At 38.8% G+C, this 25,673-nt stretch overlaps 1 protein-coding gene across 6 annotated transcripts in view; it reads left to right on the top strand.

Moving 5' to 3' along the window:
- The window catches only part of slc2a12 (solute carrier family 2 (facilitated glucose transporter), member 12), a 35,972-nt gene extending 13,231 nt beyond the window's left edge, over positions 1-22,741 (top strand). For 5 of the 6 annotated variants that reach the window (XM_031902423.1, XM_031902424.1, XM_031902422.1 and 2 more), the window contains 4 exons: positions 6,474-7,811; positions 10,800-10,922; positions 13,606-13,738; positions 21,551-22,741. In XM_031902423.1, coding sequence (XP_031758283.1) covers positions 6,474-7,811; positions 10,800-10,922; positions 13,606-13,738; positions 21,551-21,635 — 1,679 coding nt within the window. In that variant the 3' untranslated portion in view covers positions 21,636-22,741. The remainder of the gene's footprint in view (positions 1-6,473; positions 7,812-10,799; positions 10,923-13,605; positions 13,739-21,550) is intronic. The other variant, XM_018094174.2, reaches the window with a different exon arrangement.
- The last annotated feature ends 2,932 nt before the right edge of the window (positions 22,742-25,673 follow it).

Here is a 25,673-nt window from a genome sequence, read left to right as displayed (position 1 = left end):
TTATCCAGACAAGTATCATGAACCATAGCAGGAGTGGCAGAAAGATCAGTAAGGTCTCTGGCAGCATAATCATCAAAACAGGCCTGACATAACTTCTTATTCTTGATTGCAGGACTATCACAAGCCTTACAAGTCCTAGTACTGGATTTGCTCTCTTTACTGTGATGCTTGTCCCTTTTAGAAGAAGGTTCTTCAACAGGGGCAGAATCACTAATGCACACATGGAAAAAATAATACTAAGTAGATTTGGCAGTTCTTTTCGCAGTTAGTAGAAAAAACCAGGGGGGAAAAAACTGAAGCAGATCAACACTCACCCAGGCATACGAGAGGCGGCACGTTTAGGGGCAGCTGGATCCATATTGCCTCGCAGAACGCCGAAAAAACGCAGAGAACCGCTACTAAGGGCAGGATCTGCCAACACGCTGAGGTTTTTTAAACCTCGCGCGCACCCCGATGACGTCACTTCCGGGTAGCCGGCATGAAGGGAGCGCAGTAGCGCTGGACGGAGCCAAAAGGCACAGAAACCTGCCGCAGAGGTTCCCTGCTCACACAGCCGCAGCTGATAACGGCAGGGCTTCGGGTGGAGAGACACTGCCAAAAAAACTGCACCCGGTAATCTGATCCTAACGGACCTGTGAGTGTGACCTGCTCTGACTGTGTTACTGACAGAAGAAAACAAAGACAGGGAGGTACCATTGGGGGGAGGTATTTAAACTTAATAAGGAGGTGTGTTTTCTTCTGCATACTGACAGGGGAGCCTACCCATTTGTGTTTTTCATGCTGCCTGGGGATGACCAGGAAATATATTTTCCTGTATTTCAATCTAATGAAGTAAGAATAGAACTGAATTTATATCCTACAATACTCATTTTGGTAAAGCCTTTTGAATTAAATAATTGAATATAAGGTTCAAGAAAAAAAATTAATTTTGTTACTTCTGCCAAACACTGAAGGGTTAAACATATACCTGTAGCATTTGGCAGAGATTGTGTTAGTAGTAAAGGTTAATTTTTAAAGCCACAACTGTATAGATAAGTGCCATTCATTAGATGGATGTCTACTGCTGCTCCTTGCACCTATGCATTTTGGAATGCAGCATCAATGTGGCCCACCATTATGTTCTGATTAATGTCGCATAGTGTGCCTATTGAGGTAGGGCAACTTTGACACTCCCACAACTTTAAAGGTTTTGGGAGGCAAAAATATTAGCAAATATTAGGAAAGTAAGCTGCCAAATATGTTTTTACAGGTTCCAGTAAATTTAATGTAATATTATAACTGCTATATATCAAATACTGCAACTAACTAGAACTGTGCTAGTATTATTGTTGGCATTATTCTTTGCCCTGGATAGAACATGTTAACAAGCAGGTTTCTCAAAAAATTTTTTATAACCCAGTTTTTAGGACATCACAATTCTACCTGGATTTAAGAAAATCCTTCTGTTAACCTGGTGTGAGGAATATCTGCATTGTTCTACTCCAAGAGTATTTCTAAAGTGCTAGTGTATCCCACAGCTCTGTAGGATAAATCTGGAAAGTTGACTGTTGATGCCAACTTAACAATAATGAACTGCAGTGTTATTGCCTCACTATTCAGGCACAGTGCATTCTATAAAGGGCCTGGTTTTTACAACAGGATGAAGTGCGCTATAAACAAGGATATAGCAATCAGGTGCTTTTTTCTGGCAAGGACTTTTATAACTGTCTTGTTTGAGAATTATTAGAATACTTCCAGAAATATAAATGTGTTATTTCCCCAGAATAAAGGCATTCCTGAAGGTCCCCTGTCTTTCTGAGAGTGTGCACCTTTTTAGATCGACAAAAGCAATGGCAGATTTCTAATTATGGCACCCAGAGGCTGCCCCCATTTCCCACCCCCCCTCCCCTTACACACATATGTGAGTAAAGCCTGGACAAAAGAGTTTGTAAGTAGAAACTGGTATAAAAATTTGCCATATATGCAAGTGCACACTTTTCAAAATATTTTTCAAAGCTTAGAGAGTGCTGTAATCTAGGCACTTTATTGTGTCTCTTAGACCAAATATATTGTAACAGTATTTATCTTAGATGCCTAAGCACTGTTGTAAAACTGGACTTTCAAAGCAAAATCTGGTACAAGAAGGAGAGTTGCACATGGCTGCTGTTTAATGTTTAATAACTGAAGTTTCCATACTTTAGTGTGTACACAATTCTTCTATATGCCAAATGGGAAAATGTCGTTTTATGCCATGCAAAGCAACTTCCTACTTCTTGTACCTTGGAATCTGTAAGCACAGTTGATCTGTTCCTGTAACCATTTTTTGCATTATTTTTTATATATATTTTTGATTTTTATTATTATCTTTTAACTATGTCAGTTATATACAGTTATATTCTGATTATTCCGTTTTGAAAAAGTAAAAAGGCATAAAAATATTTTTATTTTAAATGTTGGATCTCTTTAATAGGCCACAAAAAAAATCATTTTAATGTATGTGTTAAAGAAGAAGTAAACCTTTTTTTTCTTTAAAATTACTCTAGAGAATCCCCAGAATAACATCCCTGTATTCTGATCTGATTTCCAGTGCCGGATTTGGCTTTGTGGCTCCCAGAGGCTGCCCGATTCATCGATTCCCCCAACCCAGATATTGCACATGCTCATCCCCTTTTCACTCGCATGCAGAGCACTGGGGACAGGTTCTGCTTTTTTTTTTTTTGCATCCCATCCCCAGTGCGCCGTATGTGAGCAAATTTTAATGCGGCTGGGCAGCATGCCGCCCCTAAATTTATGTCGCCCTAGGCCCGGCCTTTGTGGAGTCGCCATAAATCCAGGCCTGCTGCTTTCTGATTTATAAGTTGAAATTTCCAGCTCCTTTCCTCTTCTTCCTTGCACAATGTGAAGCCCTGCCCACTCGCCCTGTTGCGCTCTCCGTATCTCCGAATCTCTACAGGGTAGTCCAAGTGAAGAGCCTTCCAGCAATGCACACAGAAGCGGGAATACGGGACATTCATTGAAGTATCCGGGACAGCAGGAGGCGCTGGCTGGAACCGGGCGCTCCTTCTTCTTCAGTGGTTCCTCTCCTTATACGGCTCCTTGTGCGGCGGTGACAGGCCCTTTTATAAGGGGCGCAACCTTATAAAAGGGCTTGTCGCCACAGTATAAGAAGGAGCATAATGAGGAGCCGCTGAATAAGAAGCAGGCACTGTGTCTCAATTGGGGGCACTGTGTATGAGGGGTACACTCTCAATTGGGGGAACTGTGTATGGGGGGTACTGTCCCAATTGGGGGCACTGTGTATGGGGGGTACTGTCTCAATTGTGGGCACTGTGTATGGGGGGTACTGTCTCAATTGGGGGCACTTACTATGGGGGCGTTGTGTATGGGGGGTACTTTGTATGGGGGCACTGTGTGTGGGGGTACTGTCTATGGGGGCAATGTGGGGCACTTTCTGTGGGGGGGTACTGTTTATAGGGGCACTTTCTATGGGGCGGTACTGTCTATGGGGGGTACTGTCTATGGGGGCACTTTCTATGTGGGGTACTGTCTATGGGGGCACTTTCTATTGGGGGTACTGTCTATGGGGGCAATTGGGGGCACTTTCTATGGGGGCACTGTGTATGGGGGTACTGTCTATGGGGCACTGTGTATGGGGGTACTGTCTATGGTTGCACTGTGTATGGGTGGTACTGTCTATTGGGCCATTGGGGGCACTGTGTATGGGGGGGCAAAACTGGTACATAGTTATAACTCACGTATAACTGACTGCCTTATCTCTATATTTATATTTTATATGTAGGAGTTGCTATATTGTTTTCCTTAGGTAGTACAGTATGAGGGTATAGCACAATTTGTGTCTGATCCCACCATTTCTAACTATATAAAAGGAGTATTTTTTTTTAAAAAAATGGAATTGGGGCATGGCCACAAAAGTCGCCGTGGTCAAAAAATTGCTGTGCTTTGTGCGCCAAATCTTTTTGTCCCTCTTTTCATTTTTCAAATGTTGGGAGGTATGGTATTGATGGATTGCTTGCACTTGCATCTTAATTAATTCAACTGTGGTGTTGAACTATAACTCCACAATAAATTGTCAACTTTTGTACATTTTTAAAACAATTTTATTAAATTTTTAAATATTTATTAAATGGAAAATGAGGTTTTTAATAGCTATTAATTGTGATTTGGGTACATAAACTTTCTGTTTGTGAGGTGCATTTTTTCTGTTTGTGAAGTGCATTTTTTGTGTGTATTCAGTGAGTCAGGAAGGTATGAATGAGCACAGAAAAAAGCTGCTGCTGCACACTGGCTCATGCTTTTCTGTGCATTCCCAGAAAGCTTCTTTTCTGTCAGGCATGCCCAGAAGGCTCCCCTCTTCGACTACCCTGTAGCCAGAGAGATAAGGAGACCTGAACAGGAAGAAAAGGAAAGCAACTGGAGATTTCAATGCATAAATCAAACAAATAAATAAGTCAGAAACTAGAGCAGGCAGAATGCAGGGACTAAGGTATATTATTCTGGGGGTTGTTTAAAGTAATTTTAAAGAAAGAAGAAAATAAAAAGGTTTACTTCTTCTTTAAGTATAAAGGTGGCCATACATGGGCAAATTTCAGCAGCTGATATCGTTCCTTTAGACCTGTGTATGGGCACCACCGATGGGCCTCCCTGACTGACATCTGGCCTAAAACTGCCCAGATCTGGATTGGGCAGGTTTGATTTTTCTGTCAGAAATCGGCCTGATATCGCCACCCATAGATGGGCATATTTGGAGAAGTTCCGCTTGCTTGGCGACCTCACAGTCTTCACATCTTACAGTGTATGGCCACCTTAAGGTATTTGTTGAGAACACATGGGAAGTTGATGGAAGGCATACGTATCGCCATGGAAAGTTCAGGCAACTTCGGTAAAACAAAGTGTAAGAGGTCATCATATAATTATAAACCAGTTACATGTTGATGTAGGGATTAGCACAAGACTACTAATAAGGTAAACTGTTTTCACAGTAAGGAGATATTCAACAGCCACCAACATGATTTGCAAAAATCTTTTATTTCAGCAGATGTGAAATTTTAGCCAACTATGTGGGGCAGATTTAATATTTGTGGTTTTAGAGTTTTTTCTTTAAACCATGACTAAACTCACTTAATTTTCACTTTCAGTGTAGAAAACGATTATGCAGCAGATGTGCCTTCAACTCCTCTCTTTTCCCAGTCCCTGTGTTATTGCCAGATAGAAAAAATTATTATGCACACAGTGGTTTAGACAAATCGATACACACCGACTTTATACAGGTTTTGAAGTAATGTAAGGCAACAATGTGCCAACTGAAATACTGGGAGCCTGGATTCATTTCCTCATCAAATATAAATATATATATATATATATATTTTTTTTTTTTTAATTCAGGGGCATTTTCTAATTACTGTGTTCTATGCAATGATTGTTACATAAAATATTTAATTTCATATTATTACACATCTTAAAACTACTGTGCTTTTCCTATCTTGCATTTTTCAAGAGTTCTAAGGTTAGCATTATACACTTTGTGTAACTGTTCTGTATTGTTTCCCTTACATGTGCCACCCACAATCAATTTCCTTTGATTATGAGAAGAGATCTGCATTTTGTCACAACCAAATACGCAGATACTTGGGTTCTGGGACTAACTTCTGTCCTTAGCCTAAATTAGAAGGGGAGGACATGGCTCATCCTCTTTGGTCATAGTAGCAGGAATGAATGTGCTTGAAGCTGGTAGTTTAAGGTTTGAATCCTAACTTGCGAAGTTGGGGAACAGGAACCCCATTAACGTGGTAAAGGCAGAAAATAGCAGCTTTTGACATAGCACTCATAATTCAACATGCCAGTTTAGTGTGATCAGCTTTCACTCCACCTAGGATAAGCTGTGTCTTATGTTAGTACTCCCCAGGCAACACATGCCTAATTGCAGTCACCATTAGAAAAGGCTTCTCTCTCTTCTTTCTTTTTTTTTTTTTTTTTTAAATAATATACCTTTGGCTGATGCATCAACCTTTCCCTGTGCCTGCACCTGGAGCCATTGTGTCATCTTCACTGAAGGCACACAGAGCGGATTGTAGCGCAGAAATGCATACACATGCATTTCAAAGCTGAAATCCGCTCAGTGTGCCTGAATCCAGTCCAGGTGCAAGAACAGGAAAAGGCTGATGCCAGCATAGGTTCTGATTCTCAGCCTGTGTTTATCTGTAAGCTGAAGATCAGCTCCATGTGGCCTTAACCCAAAGCAAACTGTTACATTGCAGCATAGGTCTTTGTCCTAGACATGAATTCATGAATGAAAAAGCCCAGTCTATATTTACCACTAAAGGGTATTACTTTTGTATATATTTATGCCATATGAGGGTCCTAGAACCTGCTTATAAGAACGAATACAAAGATATAAAGTAAGAATGAACAATGCACACTATAGTCCTTGCCAATATACTTTTGCAAGGCAGTAATTTTTATTTTCTTTTTTGCAGGATGTGGGGCTTTTATTCTTCTTTCATCAGTGATTGCTGCCGTAAGTGGACTGTTGGTAGGCTATGAGCTCGGAATCATCTCTGGTGCCCTTCTTCAGCTCCAGAGTTTATTAGAACTGACCTGTCAGCAGCAAGAAATAGTCGTGAGCGCATTACTGATTGGAGCTTTTGTAGCGTCACTTGTTGGGGGATCCCTTATAGACTTGTATGGCCGGAGAATCACAATCATTTTCACTTCCATATTACTTGTTTTTTCAAATCTTCTTCCAGTTGTTATTGTTTCCTATGGAAGCCTCATTGCTGGACGCATTGTCATTGGAGTCTCCATTTCTTTATCTGCCATTGCAACCTGTGTTTATATTGCAGAGATTTCCCCCCAGCATAAAAGGGGTATGCTAGTGTCTTTAAATGAACTCATGATTGTTGTAGGCATCCTTTTTGCTTATATTTGCAATTATTTATTTGCCTCTGTTAGCAATGGCTGGAAGTATATGTTTGGCCTCATAATTCCATTAGCAGCATTGCAAGCAATTGCAATGTATTTTCTTCCTCAGAGCCCTCGGTTCCTAATCATGAAAGGATATGATGATGCTGCTGGTAAAGTGCTTCAGAAATTAAGGGCAACTACAAACATAAGTGAAGAACTAACTGCCATCAAGTCTTCTATAAAAGCAGAATATCAGTACAGATTTTTGGACCTATTTTGTTCCAGAGACAATATGAGAGTTCGCCTGTTAATAGGCTTAACTTTAAGTTTTTTTGTCCAAATTACTGGTCAGCCAAACATTTTATTTTATGCATCTACTGTCCTAAAGTCAGTGGGATTTCAAAGCACAGAGGCTGCCAGCTTGGCATCCACTGGCATTGGGGTTATCAAGGTTGTCAGCACAATACCAGCAATAATTTTTGTGGATAAAATTGGAAGCAAAACTTTCCTCTGTATTGGATCTGCAGTAATGGCCGTGTCATTAGTATCAGTTGGCTTAGTAAGCCTACAACTAGATGTGAATTTTAACAATATTTGTAAAGTCCACACAATGCAAAATCATTCACTTCAGGATTCCATTATTTATGGGCCACTGTCTTTATCTAAACCTAATGAGTCTCTGTTTGAAGAAACAAGCACATTGGAATCAACCAAAGCATCTTACCTCAGTCCACTAAATGGGACCAAGTCGTGGCACTTTACTACTCAGGAGGTGGATAGTTCAATTGGAGTCACTCCTAAAGAAACTAAGATCAAGTCACAACCTGATGGGATTCCTGAATACATGAAGTGGCTGTGCTTGGCAAGCCTACTTGCCTTTGTAGCTGCATTTTCTATAGGTCTTGGACCAAGTAAGTATTCTGCAGTTCATCAGAATTGACTTTTTTCACCAAAAAATATAGCTCAATAACATTAGTCTAAAAATATTATTCTAAATTTAAATCTATAATTATTTGGATTCAACCAAAAATGAACCCTTGACAATGGATTCAGCCAAATCCAAAATTGTGTTATTTAGATGAAGCAGGGTTTTACATATGAGTTGTTTTATGCAATATATTTTTTTATAGACCTGTATTGCTTGGGGGTATAATTTTGCTTTAAAGGGCGTGGATTCAGTTTGGATGAAAAAGTACAGAGATTTATCCAAATCACTATTTTGTATGTTTGTCTTAAATAATAATAAGACAGGGGAAACAGAAAGCAAATAAGAAAATTAATTCAGTTACAAAGATTATGTTCCACAAGTTGACATAAGAAAAAGAACATCCCAGCCCAGTACAAACTACCACCTAAAGGGCTGAGTTTACAATTGTCTGTATACTCGATAAAACATTACAGAGACAGGACTATTTATTTTTCCACACTGGAACGATTTGTTTCAGTACAGAAAATAATTGTCCAAATCTTTTCTCTTCACATATGATTTACATCAGGGAGCACGGATTCAGGTACGTTGAGTCAGTGCCCTGGGAGTGCTAGCACCCCATACAAATCAATGATTCCAAACATTCAAACAATCTCTGACACAGTTATTCGCTTTCATAAATGTGTCAATTTGTTAGCAATGTTCCTGGGGTCAAGAAATTTAGATCAATTGTAAAATAGATTAAACTGCTGGGAATCCTTCTGGATTGCAAAAATAATGTGTTTTTTTTAGCAAGTACTGTATGGAATCTGTAGTAGGTGATAGAATAAAGTTTTATATATCGATGAGTCCATTAGCATCTAAGAAAGAATTTGAGAAAGGAGAGACTTAAATTAGTACGGTCAACCAGAGCAGACAGGTCAAAAGTTAAAATAAATAATGTATGAATATTAAACAAAGAGAAATTGTGAGCACTTTACAGCGCTCAGACTAACCTAAGGCTAATGCCATACCATGAGTATGGCGTATATTTTCGGCAAGCTGAAAATCGCTTGATGAAAATACGCGCCATACGCTCTGTGCCTGCACCCGAATGAATGGAATACACTTGGGTGCAAGCACAAGACTTTGCATTATCTCGCGTTCTTATGCGGATTTTGGCTACATGTGCCTGTCCCTGAGCATATTCCATTCATTTATTTCCATGTATGTATGTATAACTTCATTTAGAAAGCACTATATGGATATGCAGTGATGTATAATCTTTCAATGTAAATATAGAGAGAAGTTCATTACTGTGACAGCATAGTTTTGCTGCCTATATTCAGATTTTAGTAGGATTTCTAACATTTTGCTTTCTCTGGAAAACTTCATTATCAAGAATCACTAGGTTGTTCAATATGAAACTCTCTCTACAATCTCTAGCCTGCTCTCCAAGATATATGAGCAGTATGGCTTGGGGCAGTGGCCTGTGGTTGAATAGCTGATACATGATGGTTTTTGCTTTGTCTGTTAAATAGTTTTATTTGTAAATGCGCCACTTTTAATTGCATAATTTTTTTAAAGCATTTACCTTTCAGAGAAGTCAAAGAAATGTAACAGTAAGGGTGTGACTAAAAGTGGAGAATTAATTATTCCTGTGTAACTACTTATTATTTTTAAAGTAAACTATCACTCCAGTTATTATTGGATTAGTTTCGTTTACACCTACGAAGCAATAATTTTGTACCACATTTACTCCACCTTTCAGCATTGTTTTCTTACGTATGGTTATGAATAACTGGTCATTAGGGGAACCCGCGGATCACAGAGATTTGCACGTACATAGGTGCCAAGCCTGGAATGTTTTTTTATTACAGGGAAAGTTTTCTATTTTAAAAAATGAATAGTAATATACGTTGTGGAGCAATGGAAAGATTCAGCGTATCAAGGTTGATTACAATGAGTTCTTTCGGGTGATTTACAGTAAAAGCTCGGGCACAGAAAGAGTCAATGTAACTGTCTTGACCTGTGGCATTTAGAATTTATAGTTAAATACAACAATACCAAAACTTGCTCTAAGCCACTCAGCACCACCCATCCTATGGACAATTGTGAATAAAGCTATTTCTTAAACCACCTTCACCCGTGTCTGGAGAGCGTACGCATCTAGAAATTTATTGGCCTGTCTTATTATTTATAATTAGATTATTAGATTAAAGTAGTGGCTTAAAACTGATACAAAATAACATACTTGCAACAGTGTAATAGACTGGAGTAATCAGTATGGTAAAATAAGCACAAAACTAACATCATTATTAAAGCAAACAATTTTCTGTTTTTGAAAATGTTTATTTTCTTTACTTTTCTGTAGACTACAATATTCAGATATTTGTGAACTTATTTGTGGTTCTGCTTGCTAGCTTATTTTATATTCCTACTATCGACTATTGTTTAATGAATGATTAGCTTTGGCAGAAATGCACAATACATAAATCTGCTCTTTGGCCGGGTACCTCTTGCTACCTCTTGCCAGAGAGAACAGCACCAGCCCGGGGTAGCTGCGGCGCTTCCTCCTTCCTGTATCGATTGCGCGCGCATGCGCAGTAGAGTGAATAGTGGAACTTTAACTGAGAAGTCGGCTTTTCACTCTACTGTGCATGCGCCTGTCGTTTAGTCCCAGCAAAACGAAGCAGAAAGGAGGAAGCGCATTGCTACAGGTACCCCGGGCTGGTGCTGTTTTCTCCTAACAAGGTACAAGGTAAGCGATTAAAGTCACTTGGGGGTGCCTAACATTTTGGCACCCCCAAGTGACTTAGCCTTTCCTTGTCCTTTAAGGAGAAGAATAGTGATAATTAAAGAAAAAAACATAGTTTATGTTCCATTAAGCCTATAAATACTAAGAAAATAATGGCAAATATATCTGAAATGTTATGGGAACATTGTGTTTTCCACATTGATTTGACCTATGAGCTTTCTACATTTATTACAGTGGCTTGGCTGGTGCAAAGTGAAATCTTTCCTGCAGGAATCAAAGGTCGGGCCTTTGCAATAACAAGCAGCATGAACTGGGGCATGAATCTCCTCATTTCCCTTACTTTTCTCACACTGACTGGTAAGGGATCTCATTTTTGTTTCTTGAAAAGAACATTGAAAAATTTCTGCTCAGTTTAAAAACACATTGTCTGGTTGTAATTCAGAGTTTCATTACTATGAAATATTGATATCCTTAATGGACATCTTTTTATGTTTACTGAATGAAGCTCATAAAATCTATCAGCACTAATAAATATTGTGTTGTCACAGTTTAAATTGGGCAATTTTCCAGCAAAAGCACGTATTAGCTCTAAACACTTACAGCATATATTTATATGATATCTTTAATCTAGTCATCACAGCTGAATTCATCTGCATCCAATGAACTTGCAGACTTAATAACCAGATACATTGGTTAGGGTTGCATACAATCACAGTGTGTCATACAGTAGGGCTGATTCACTAAAGTGCGATAAAACGTGCGCTATTTATAGCGTGCGGTAAAAATTTTATTGCGTCTAAATTTTCGCGACTTATCGCACGATTCACTATAAGCATACTTGCGCAAATTTTCGCGCGATATTGCATGCGTTATTTAACTCACGAAGACTATTTTTGTGCAGAATTTGCCGGTACATGCGCTAAATAACGCTCGTGTATAGTCGCCGCATATAAATAGTGCATATAAATAGTAGCCACATATGAATAGTGCTCCATATAAATTGTCGCCGCATATAAATAGAGCATATAAATGGTAGCATATAAATAGTAGATGCTTATAAATAGTAGCCGCTAGCGATGAGCAAATGTGTTCTGGTTATCTTTGGTGAAAAATTCGCAAATCTTTCGAAAGATCCACAACACGGCAAAAATGTTGTACGGCCAAAAAAATTGTTGCCCGCGACTATTATTCTTTGATGCCTGTGTCAATTTTTGGACATGCGGTGAATTTTTGCGTGGCAAATTTTTTCATGCGTTTTGCCATTGGCAGATTGTTTTGTGAAACGCATGAAAAAATTTGCCGCATGTCCAAAAATTTGCTGCGAATCCATGCCTGGCGAAACATTTCATCACTTGTAGCCACATATAAATAGTCGTGCGAATAAACGCACGCCATGTTAGCCATACACGCCAATACTTGCGGAAAATTATTGTATTAAAAATGACCATTTCGCTGCAAACTGGCGGCTGCATCACTCTAGGGGAAACACATACTTTCATAATTTTCATTTATTCATACTTGAATAAATAGCACTGCAAAGTCCATATTTTATTGCCAAAAGCTCATTAACTGTACTTTTTTATAATTATCGCCTGCCTGAAGTAGGTGTTAATTTTCGCATAGCCTAATGCGATATTTAGCGCGCCTAAGTGTTTGTGAATCATGCGATCGTATTCTTTTCAGCGCGAAAATTAACACATGCGTTAAAACTAACGCATGCGGTCGCGCGAAAATTAACGCATGTGATATGGCGACTTAACGCACACGATAATACTATAGTGAATCGCGCGCTAATTATCGCGTCTATTTTAAAGCAAAAAAACGTGCGATAAAATTTATCGTACTTTAGTGAATCAACCCCAGTGTGTCTAAAGGCAACAATATCTTCATGCAGGAGTGGACAGTCTTATGGAGCTATAGCCTAAGGCTTATCTTACACCTGTTCTACAGGTTTGTTTTAAAAAGATACTCACATTTTCAATATGTATATCTGTGTTCTCCCCAGGATCTAATCTAATTTTCCTTAAAATAATGTCTGTTTGTATTTTCAACATCCCAACATCCCAACCATCCACATTCTTTCTAGGTTATTTGGTGCTGTATGAGTGGACGTTGCTTGTATCAGTAAAGCCCTAGACTGTATTGGCAAAAACAAAACATTGGTATTCACTAGGATACTATAGGTTGTGTAGATTTGATTGCTTTAACAATTATAGATATATATATATTATTTATACAGTTATGGAGAGAAGGGATGTACTGGGCACAATGTAAGCTATATAATTTATATAAAATAGATTAAAGATAACCATACTTCAATAAAGAATTTTCCTATCCCAATATAGGCACAATTGTGTTAGATTGGGGTGGATTGATGGGCATGCTTTCTTGGTGGCTGTTCACCTTTAAATTAACTTTTAGTATGATGTAGACAGTGATATTTAGAGACAATTTGCAGATGGTCTCATTTTTTTTGTTGTTTTTTAATTATTTTGCTTTTTTTAGCAGTTCTCTAGTTTGCAATTTCAGCAGCTGTCTGGTTACTAGGGTACAAGTTACCCTAGCAATGATGCAGTGGTTTGAATGAGAGATTGGAAGATGGACAAGAAAGGCCTGAATAGAAAGAAAAGTAATAAAAAGAATAATTCAAAAACTACTAAAAATGAAGATCAATTAAAAAGTTGCAAAGAATTGGCAAACAATCGAATTAAAATGGAGGGTATGTGTCTCGTATCAACGAGACAATTTTAAGGCCAGTTATTGATTGAGTAGGCCTTTCATGGTCATATAAGCTGCTGAATTGGTCTGAAGGACCTAAATTGGCAGCTAAAATCTGCCCATGTATGGCCACCTTTAACAGTGTACAGTGTTTCAAATTCATTATCTAATATCTAGTAATCCCTTCGCATAAAATATTAACTATGAGATGATTAAACAATAAGGCTTCAAATAACTGCTGAGAAGTGCTTCCAGTGTTTTCCCAACGTCTCCGTGCAGTTAGGATATTACCTTTTACTGACATTGTTTGTTTTGTAAACAGAGATTATCGGGCTGCCTTGGATGCTTTTTGGCTACGCGTTGATGAGTATTGCATCACTGGTGTTCGTTATAATGTTTGTCCCTAACACTAAGGGACGCCCACTAGAAGAAATATCAATGGAATTAGCAAATAGGTAGGTACCTAGATTAAATGAACAATGCCATATCTATCAGTTAAAACAATATTTTAAACCTGGGAATATGTTATATACATTGACAAAAGCAGTATAAAATTTGGTCTAGGGTATTGTCTTCAGTGTCGGACTGAGATGGCAGGGGCCCACTAGAAAACCCTGGACAATGGACCCACTCTCAAAACTTTAATTCCTTCTCCCCTCCCTTAAACTCTTTTTTATCATAGTATCTTTGCTCTACATACTATACACCAGTAATCCCCAACCAGTGGCTCGTGAGCAATATGTTGCTTACCAACCCCTTGGATGTTGCTCTCAGTGCCCCCAATTCAGGTAGTTGTTTTTGAATTCCTGACTTGGTGGAAAGTTTTGGTTGAATAAAAACAATATTTACTATGAAATAAAGTGCGTAGAGGCTATCTAATACCTAGGGGCACATTTACTAAAATCCAATTTTTTCTGGGCTTAATACACGATATGATAAAAATTTAGAGTAACCACAATCATTTCTGAAGTTCTAAAATGTCTCGACAATTCTTTTATCGTTCATACGAAAATATATCGCAATTGCGTTTCGAAAGTCACAAAATTTTCGAGCTGAATAGTTTGTTATGCCACAAAAACCTTTCTGGCTTGATGCCTTCCATGTCTGGCTTTGAAAGCCTTACATAGGGCTCAATGGCACTCAACAGATCAAATATGGCGAAAATATAGTCCCGAGAAAAGTGTAACCAAAGCGTTAATGAATTCCGAAATGTTCGTATTCTTTGCGCAAAGTCCGATTTTAATAGTTAGAAGCAAGAGGGCCCACTGACTGGCCCACTATCAGCCTGCTGCTGCTAAAGGAAGAATTATGCAGCTGTAAATTGATAAGGCTTTGGCTGGCCTTCTGCCTTTAGACCAGTTTAACTTGGGCAGAGGTCTGCATAAAAACTGTATTGGCCCACAAACTAATTATAGAGTGGCCCTATTTAGAAGTGGGCATAGTGACCTGGGGTGAAAATATAATCCAGATGATTGACTGCAAGATCATTTTAGACTAACCATATATTTGATGGTAGTTCCACCTAGTTTACCGTTGGCAATATGGACAAAAAGAGGCGAGAGGTTAAACTTCAGTGAAGTACGCACAAAATGTAACATTTCCTGTACTTTTTCCTGCCAATTCATTTTTAAGACACAAGAAAAATTGAATTGAAAATGAGGGCAAGGTAAAATTTGCACAAGGACCTCTCCTTTCCCAGCTACAAACCATTACGTATGAGGGGCCCTTGGGGCATACTTATCAAGGTGTGAAAAAAGAACTAGTGATAGCTTGGCAGAGAGAGATTTCGCAGCTCCCTATTCACTTTTATAGAATTTTTAAATCATATTTATATTACACAGTGACCTTTATTTCACACTTTGAGAAATATCCTTAGAAAACCCTGTAAAAGTAAATAAAGAGCTGAAAAGTTTGTCTGTGGTGAACTCTTTTTTTTATTTTTTGATACCGATACCACCATGTGTGTTCGTTGTAAGTCTGCTTGAAAACAGTATGTTCAAGGAGTCAGAAATTAGCATTGTGCCTATTGTAATGGCCAGAACCTAGTCAGAAAACTTGAAGCTCAGCTTTGAGTTCAATATAATCAGAAACACTGTTTGCAGTTGCATAATATTTATTTCAACACTGCATAAATATAAAGGGAGGTAACTGCCTCGCCTTTGTCAGATGTGCTTTGGAGATTTGTTTGGTTTGTGCAATGGAGGCACTGCATACTCTGTGGTGATACAGAATAAATCCTAAGATACAAACTGTATCCAAATGTTATGCAACTAATAAATAATAGAATTTGGGGTTAGGCATGCCGTAAAAGGGCTGTTCACCTACAATCTAAAAATTCACATTAATAGACAAAATCTTTGCCATATATGTAATTAACAAAAAATGTGTAGCTGAGGAGATATTCACCTCAGAATCATCCCTTTGCTGACCCTTCACTTCTGCAAAGACCCTGTGCTGGGGGGAAGGGGGGGGCGGTCAGTGACTCCCATAAACACTATCTATTTCCTTATATGATGTCATGCATGGTACCAGCAGCAGACTTAAGACTGCTCAAACTGTCAGTCTGAGACTGCTTCCTGTGCCTTTGACAGAGTCCTGAGTCTGTTTGCCTATGCTATTACAAGGGAGAAATAAACCAATGGCCTTTCAATTTATGCAACTGGTAAGAGTGCACAAGCAAACAATGAATTCGTTCAATAGGACGAAAGTAAGGGCAAAGCCTGGATGAGAAGATATAAGCATATAGGAAGTTCTTAGTGTGTCAGGTTCAAAATAGACTACTCCCATCCTTTCAGAAAACTGTTCAGAGAGACTGAAGAAGCACTGATTTAATACATATAATAAGTAGCTTTTACAGTGGCCTTTTTGCTTATTTTTTATGGAAAATGGATTTTCTGACATGCTGAGAGCATTGTTGGTGGTTTATTAAGATTTGGAATTTGAATATGATCAACCCCTTTAAAATGTTCAGTAAATAAACAGTAAATGTTTTGTCCATCATTTTCTGTATTTTATTTTTTTAAAATTTTTATACAGGCAGGCAGAATATGGCACACACAGGCAGTACTCTGTCTGCCCTATGCTGCCTGTGTGTGCCATATTCTGCCTGCCCTACCCTGCCTGTGTGTGCCATACTCTGCCTGCCCTATCTGCCTGTGTGTGCCATATTCTGCCTGCCCTACCCTGCCTGTGTGTGCCATACTCTGCCTGCCCTATGCTGCCTGTGTACTCCATACTCTGCCTGCCCTATGCTGCCTGTGTGCTCCATACTCTGCCTGCCCTATGCTGCCTGTATGTGCCATATTCTGCCTGCCCTACCCTGCCTTTGTGTGCCATACTCTGCCTGCCCTATGCTGCCTGTATGCTCCATACTCTGCCTGCCCTATGATGCCTGTGTGTGCCATACTCAGCCTGCCCTATGCTGCCTGTGTGCTCCATACTCTGCCTGCCCTATGATGCCTGTGTGTGCCATACTCAGCCTGCCCTATTCTGCCTTTGGGTGCCATACTCTGCCTGCCCTATGCTACCTGTTTGTGCCATACTCTGCCTGCCCTATGTTGCCTGTGTGTGCCATACTCTGCCTGCCCTATGCTGCCTGTGTGTGCCATACGCTGCCTGCCCTATGCTGCATGTGGGAGGTCAACCTGGAAGGGTTTTTTTTCTGGAAGTTTGTTAGCATTTGGATATAGTCATTATATGGTCTATAAGGTGTGTAATTATATTTCTGTGCAATCCACAGGGGAGGAAGAGACATATGGTTTTAAGGATGTGTCTTAATATGATATAATATAATTCTTTCACATATGAAGGAATGGTGATATCCCTACAGTGAGCACCAACCATTTGGGTTTTTGCAGCGCTACCACTATTAATGTGCGTATGGTATTAAAAGCTCTTGTGATAACATGGGCGTGGTTTGAAGTGGGTGTGGTTTAAAAACGGGGAATGGTCAAAATTGGCTTCAGTTGTCGGCCCTCCACCATGTAGGCCAGAAAAATTCCGGCCCTTGGTACCCAGAAGTTGTACACCACTGCTTTATACTTTATTTTTCTCTATTTGTGAATTTTTAATATAATAAAATTCTACTGGTCCTGCTGCAGCCTACAGGAGGTTTAGTTTGGCAGTACATCTGTTTTTTTCATGAGTTTGTGAGCAATGTGTTCACCCGAGCCACTGGTGGGGGATCACTGCTCTAGAGGCACGGGAAGTGCAAAATCTCCAAGATCTCCAGACAATGTCTCAGACCAGGATTCCATTCCTTTTTTCTCTTCCTCTCTCTCTGTGAATACGTGCCAGGCAAGTATACAGTAACTCCCAGTCATATGTGGAAATGTAAATATACTGGACAGAAAAGTTCTATGCACAAAGCTGAACTCTCATAATTTAGTGTTTTGGGAAAATAAATAGAGAGAAATAGATCTTATGTACTGTACACATTCTTTTTGAATTACATGGAAGATAAAAAAGTAGCTAGAATGTACGTATTTTATTTACTATTAATCATAAATCAGACCCTTTCTGTTGTTTGTATTTGTGTATAGCAGTTATTAAATTACTTTTGATGCCTTGTTGACTGGGACTTCAACTGGGACTAACTAGGTGCTAGTTAAAATTCCTGTACAGTATCAACACGCCCTAATACCATGACTTTTACCAGTTATAATGTTCAAGCTGTTCAAGCTACACTTGCAGAGTTAAATACATTGTTCAGTAGTGGTCAGGTTGGACATGGTATTCAGTAATGAGTATTTCAGATGACTTTACTAGGCACCAGTCTGCGATAACCCCTGGACTGGCAATCTAGATATTCTGGGATCGAGAGACTGTTGTGAGCTGACTTAGACTGGCACTTTTTAATGGGTTTATTGGAGACTGTTTGGGCCTCAGTATACATGCAATGCCAGGGTTTATTTTGAATCTACTGTACAGCGCTGCGTACATAAGTAGCGCTTTATAAATAAGGATATATATACATACATACAATTAGATTTTGAGTTCAGGCATAGTCACTGCAAGTAAATACCATGGGGTCGACACTTATGTGGACCTGGCATATCAAAGGCCTGTCCATACCTCAATAAATTCAGTTAACTGCCACCTCTGCTATCTTCCTAAGGCAAATGTCACACATGATGTTTTGACTGGCAAACTTGCAAAGTAGTCTCAAGAAATCACTTTCATCTGAAAAAAACATAAAATGCTCAACCTATGACAGATGTAGACATCTCAGGAACATTAAAGCAAGTGTTCCACACCTACCACTGCAAGCAGCAGCATAAGCAGAGCATTTCCCGTCCTTTTCAGTGGGGAGAAGTTGCAGTTTGGTAAGAGCAACTATGTGTAACATAACCCTAAAAGTAAACTGTGTCCTGTTGGAAAATGTCATGTTATCAAAATTAAGTCTGACCCACTGCCTTTCCTATTAATGGTGCCAGTCTTTTTAGCTTTATTAGTTCAAGGTTCATCTCTATTCTTGTTTTTACTTTTATCATTGACCAATACAATCACACTAGAAGAATATAACTATAATAGAAAGTATTACACATATGATTGCACTGAGGAGATGCCACCCTTTGCCGGATGCATGTTCCTGTGCCTGAGGAATAAAACATGACCTCAATAACATATATAACTGAGCCCCAGACAAAGTGCTGTTTTTCTTGTAGCAGAGACTTTTACATGGTTCATTGCTTAGTATCTCAAGGTAAGCACATATTAATGCTGTCCAATCACCTGCAAACTAATCTTACTTACCAGCCTCTCGAGTGCATAATGTGCTTAAGTCAATAGACAGAAGCATTGACATGTTTCATAATGGATTTTGGTGTAGCAAATCTGCATCTTTTTTCTGCCTTGTCTCAAATAAAAATGAAATATTAGCATTGCTTTGTATGCTTTGTATTCACAGTGCAAAGACTATTATATGGTGGGTCTGGGAGTGGCAAGGCTAAATCATCATTGGACAGAGATAGGATTTGAAGGGGGTTTGAAAATAGGCCCCTACACCATAATAAATAAATTATAAACATTTATCCACAGCCACATGCAGGCTGTGTCAGGGGATGGATACATTATCAGGCATAGCTTGGGACCATCAAAACATATACAGAAAGCACTATTTGTATGGGGCCCCTATATGATCTATGTATGGAAAATATAAAGATGGCAGATTGTCCTGCATGCCAGAGGGAAACCTGGTGGTGCAAGATATATGCAAGTGAAAGGAATTCGCTGTAATATATAGGTTAACAATTACATATTTTTTACCTTAGACATTTTAAGGAAGGGTACAGTGGTCTTTTAGTTACGGGCATTTCTCCTTGAGACAACACATTAGTGAGATCTCCACCACCCATTCATTTGATATTGAGGACTACTAAACTGGTATAATCTTAATAGGTGAGACTGTTCCAATGGTAAAAAAAGCAAAAGTAAAAAAGCAAAACATACAGCAATGTTTTATGGTAATTTAAGGCTGAATTTTATTTCACTAGAAATTTTTGAGTGTAGACAGCAAAATTGTGCTTTCTACACTAGCAATCCTACCTCCACTTTGGCCAGTACAAGAATAGGAGAGGTAAGCATGGCTAAGTGGGGATTCTGCTTTTTGTATCAGAGAATAATTTAGGTATGTAAAATAATTCAAAAGGGAGATTTTGCAATGAAGAGGCAATTCATTTATAAAACAGTTGGTGTTCTTTGTCTCTATCTTTGACATTTGTTAAAATGAAATCAGCCACTGACATATTTATTACATTACATATTTATCATTTGTTCAGGGCCAGCATTAAGCCAGGTCAGAAAGGGCACTTTCTCTGGGCCCATGTAGGGTGTTGGTTTTTTAAGTAGCAGTGGTATAATAATAAAATACCATGAACTTTGTTTGCATAAAAGAAAATGAAGGTAGTGCAACTGTGCATCAAGGTAGTGCACGTTGTGCTTCTAAGGGAAAGATGTTTACTAACCTGTTTTGTCATATGAGAAAGAGAGAGGCAGTTATGTGTGAGACAAAATTCAAAAGAAAAAAATATAGGAAAACGAAAATATGTGTTCCCCATAAATTAAAGAACCAAAATAAAGATAAAATTAAAAATTCATCCATGTGGATAAGGATTAAGTCTAACACGTTTGTGCCTGTTAGGGAAATTATTTATAGGTCTATAAAAAAGTGCCCAAACACAAAACGGGTTAAGCTGGCCATACATGCACCAATGTAAAACGTAGTTTTGCATGATTTTCATACCATGGCGATTGGTCGTTTGAGAGTTTAGGTTGATCAGATAGGATAACAATAAAATCTACGCATGTATTGTGTATCTGATATCCTTGGGGCCTACAATGCATTTCCAGGAAGTCACTTTCATACGATTGGTGTCAACTATTTTATGTTCAGAAAATCCTCTGATTTATTATTTTTAGGACTTTCTCCTACAATTTCAGTCTGAATGTAAGTTTTAGATGGCTGCATTTAAATGTTTGAACTATATCCGAATGTCCTGAAGACTAAAATCTGAACGTATATGGCCACCTTTAGGCTTAATGTGGCAGCATAGAAATCTCATCTTAGTAAACATCAAACTTAAAACTGAATTAGCCAGATTTTATTTACAAAATGTTACAGTTTAATGTGATTGGATCCCAGTGACATAGACATAAATATTTCTAGTCACCTTCCAACAGGAATGCTAGAGTTCTTGAATCCTGAACCTTTTAAATTAGGATCCTGCTCCATAGTGTGAACAGATCACTTACATTCACATAAAGTAGAAAGGGGTTAACTCTTGATTAGACAGACAAACTGGCCCTATCCAGCTAAACTTCATGAAATTCAGAAGTGTGACCAAAGTATGAAGTTGCAAAGTGATAATGATTTAACCTTAAACTCATATGTCTGCTTATCCATGCCCCATTACACCCAAACATAAATCTGATATGCCCCATATTCCACCTGTTTGTTAGCAAGTCTTGCCATTTTCTGGCAGTTTGAGCCTGCAAGTAGACTGGGCCCCTGACAGATAAAGATCTTGAAAGAGTTAAATACAAGTATAAGTACCGTATGTACTACACATGTGAGTTGGAGGTGGAGCATGGGTGTTAGCTTAAAATAACTATTTGTCTGCCTAAAAATGCTAGTCATTTAAAATTCAAGGACCTACTGACTGAAAGACATCAAGCCCAAACCCTGTTGGCTACCTCCTTAGCTTTCCTCTGTGGTTCAGTCGGTTTGATGGAGGATATGAAAATAAAATATGTTTTTTATTTTACAGGAGCTACGTCTGTAATGCTGTTTGCTACAGTCGCCGTGGTAAAAGGAAACTGACACCGATGGCGCTGATACAGAACTCTGCTTAGTTCTTTTCCAGAAATCTGAAGGGGTTTAATAGATTAAAAAGCCCCATGCTGTTTGCCTCCTACCAACTATTGGTAGTAAGAAGTTACTTTTTCATCCTCATGTGTAGTTCCAAAACTGAAATGCTGCTAGTTTAATAATGGAACACTACCATAGAAAATTCTGTATGTACCAGTATTTTAAATGATCATCTTGAATGTATATCCTTCCGACCAACCTAGAAATCAGTGCTTAAATTGGCCTTATGTTTAATCAGAGTACCTAGGAACTCAAATAACCTACCTCATTTTTATGTATGTACAAGTAATACATAAAAAATGTAACTGCAATAAACCTGCACATGGTCAGTCACTTGGAGGTCTCTCCTAGCCTAGCACACATCTGAGTGAAATGACTGTAGAAGTGGTTCCATTTGTTTAGACTCTTACTTAATCATACAGAAAGAAGGCGAATCCAATATATACACCTGTACATATATACATCAATGAATGTTTTAAAAGACATGTCAAGTACTTCCCTAGCTCTTTTTGCACCATTCAGCTAAACAGAACCTTAACCCTAACCCTGACAACACATTTTTGTTCACAATTTATGCATTTTAAAAAGGTTTTCTCAAATTGCCATGTTTTTTTATTCAGTTTGGTAGTCTGATAAATCATTCAGGAGGTTAATTACTCGAGAGCATCCCTAAATGACATATAGGCATGCTTGCATATTTGCACGCACATACAATGTATGCACCTTAATGAACTTAAACTTTACTGCGTGTTTGTTGCCTTTTGGTGACATCCCTCCCTTTAGAGCAGGAAAATGGTTCTGAGATTTTAAAACAATGGTAGGGTTTGAGACATGAATATGATAGATCTCTGTAAGGCAACTATTTAAATCCTTTTAATAGTCTCTGTTTGTAGTATATGCTTTTTTTATGTTCCATATTATAGAATTGTAGGTTTATGTAGTTCACTGATTTATCTTTTGAATAAATTCCAACTGTTTTTTTTGTTTTTCTTGGTTGTATTATTTGTACAGAATTTAGTTTTTTTAAATGTTTGGAATGTCAGGAATAAAAAAGATACAAATTAATAAAGCTACAGTTATACAAACTCAACAGCAGTGATATGATTCAAAAAAAAGGTTTTAAAAACATAGTAAGTTAGGTTGAAAAAAGACCCACGTCCATCAAGTTCAACCTTAATGCCTACTGTAAAAATAACCTGCCTTACTGCTAGCTGATCCAAATGAAGGCAGAAAACCCCATCTGAAGCCTCTCTAATTTGCCTCAGAGGGAGAAAAAATTCCTTCCTGACCCCAAGATGGCAATCAGACCAGTCCCTGGATCAGCTTGTACTAAGAGCTATTTCTCATAACCCTGTATTCCTTGACTTGCTAAAAAGCCATCCACAGTAAAAAAATCCTTTCCAAATATTTCAACGGAACCTCCTTTCTTCTAAACAAAGTGGGTGCCCTTCTGTCAGTTGGAAGGACTTACTGGTAAATAAAGCGTTAGAGAGATTATTATATGATCCCCTTATATATTTATACATAGTTATCATGCCACCCCTTAAGCGCCTCTTCTCCAGTGTAAACAGACTCAACTTAGCCAGTCCTTCATATCTAAGACTTTCATACCCTTTACCAGCTTAGTTGCCCTTCTCTGTACCCACTCTAACTGAATAATATTCCATTTGAGCACTGGAGACCCAAACTGCATTGCATATTCTAGATGTGGGCCTTACCTCATGATTCCCATGATCATCTTGAATGTATATTCTTCCAACCAACCTAGAAATTAATGCTTATTTTATTTGGCCTTATTTTTTATCTGACAACTTCACAGCTCTCACAGTAAAAAATCCTTTGTGAATATTTAAACAGGACCTCCTTTCTTGTAATTGGAATGGGTGCCCTAGTTCTAGATGGGGCCTTACCAGCACTCTGTAAAGTGTGCTCCTGCGAATCTATGCCCGTTTTATTACAGCTCAAAAACCTTGTTTGCTCTTGCAGCTGCTGCCGGGCCTATGACTAAGTACCCTATTGGTATGAAACGCGTAAGGCTACTTGCTTTTACATATGGATAAAATAAAAGTTATACTTTTTTAACTTAATTATTTTCTACTGGCTGCATTTTTATACTCTTTGCAACAAACAATTCGGAGTGCCTGCCTATCTTCAATTTGATTTCCTGTGATGGCTCCCTATGCTGAATGGTCTGGGGCATGAGCACCCGGACCCACCGTCACTGTGGGTAAGAGTTATATATCCACTAAAAAGTGTGATCACATCCCATTATGTCTTTGCTGCCTGGCATTGCTTGCTCCAAGGTCCTTCTCCATTATGGATTTACCAAGTGCAGTCCCATTAAGGGTATAAGTGGCTTGCATATTTTTACATCTCAGGTGTATGGAACTTACATTTATCCACATTAAATCTCATCTGCCACTTAGCCGCCCAGATTGCTAGTTTGTCAAGATCCTGCTGCAAGGATGCCACATCCAGGATAGAATTGATTGGTCTGCAGAGTTTTGTGTCACCTGCAAACACTGATACATTACTTATAATAACCTCCCCTAAGTTAAATAAAAGTGGACCCAGTGCACAGAATAAGTGTCATGTGGTATGAAACGCAGTAGGAAGGAGATCTCTGCCCCATAGAGCTTACCATCTAGTGGTCAGCTATCTGACTAAGACCCATAACTGTTACAAACCTTATACCAGGGATCCCCAACCTTTCATACTCATGAGCCAGAGTCAAATGTTAAAACACTTGTAGTAACTCCTTGGTAGTAACTGCATTCCTGCCCAAGCTGCCTCTACGACACACTATTCCCACTCTGATGCTCTTTTAGTCATTCTGCAGGCATTTTCTTCATCTTGCTGCCACCTTGTGGTATAAAAACAGAACTGGCTAGTGCTGAGAACTAAACATCAATACTTTGAATAAATCCAGTTCACGTTTCAGTTACTGCAAGTAAGTTTATTCCATATATAACAGTGACACCAACACTTTGGCTCCTCTTTGGCATTAACTAGAGTTATAATTTATATTTAGAAGTGCAAATACAAATTATTTAGATATATTACAGTAATGACTAGAATAAATATTACCTTTTAAAGGGGAAGCTCACCATAAAATACACCATTAGTATGATGTATACACCTGAGTTGTAAGACTTTTTTCAACATTTAATATTTTATTTGCAACTCCCAAACCTATAAATGAGTCAAAAGGTTGTTAATTAGAATGGAAGATGAATAAGGGCTTTTACAGATAAGCCTTAGGCTGTATTTCCTATTAAGCTGTATTCATTGAGGCAAAGGTAAAGCTGGCCATACACGTGGCGATCTGACGATGTTTCGTGCGACCATCGGACGCACGAAACATCGTCAGATCCGCCACACACCATTCAGGGCTGAATCGGCAGGTAAGGAGGTAGAAACAATAGGATTTCTACCTCCTTCTGCCGATTCAGCGCTGAAGGGAGATTTTGGTCAGGCGCCTTCTATGGCGCCCGATCAAAATTTTCAAACTGGTCCGATCAGTGAGTCGGCCGATATCAGCAGCTTCCTGCGATATCGGTCGACTCGCCGACATACCATACACGCACCGATTATCGTACGAAACGAGGTTTCGTACGATATTATCGGTGCGTGTATGGTCACCTTAAGTGTCAAACACAGGTGGAATGGAACTTGATGCTTGACTGCCCCACAATGAGTAGAACATGATTAAAAAGGGGCTGCCTTTACGCCTCCATTCCCGGAACGCATGAAGGCCCCACTGCAAAGGGAACTCTGGACTTAACCTCTGTGGGCAAGTCCTAAGTCCCCTGGGGGGAAAAAAATATTAAAATTGAACCTTAATTGCCAGTGTCAGCGACCCTGATAACAATATAGCATAGTTTACCAGCCTGCAATACTTTCTCATGTTGATTACAAAGAAAGGAAGGACAGCAAGAAGAAAAATGGTGAAAGTGTCATGCAGAAATTTTCTTTTCTATTTGCACCCATTTATATCCCTGCCATAAAGTTCAGTTGTTATG

This window comes from Xenopus tropicalis, chromosome 5 (assembly GCF_000004195.4).
Source record: "Xenopus tropicalis strain Nigerian chromosome 5, UCB_Xtro_10.0, whole genome shotgun sequence".
In the NCBI taxonomy this organism is placed as follows: domain Eukaryota; kingdom Metazoa; phylum Chordata; class Amphibia; order Anura; family Pipidae; genus Xenopus; species Xenopus tropicalis.
This window is presented reverse-complemented; position numbering and strand designations above follow the sequence as displayed.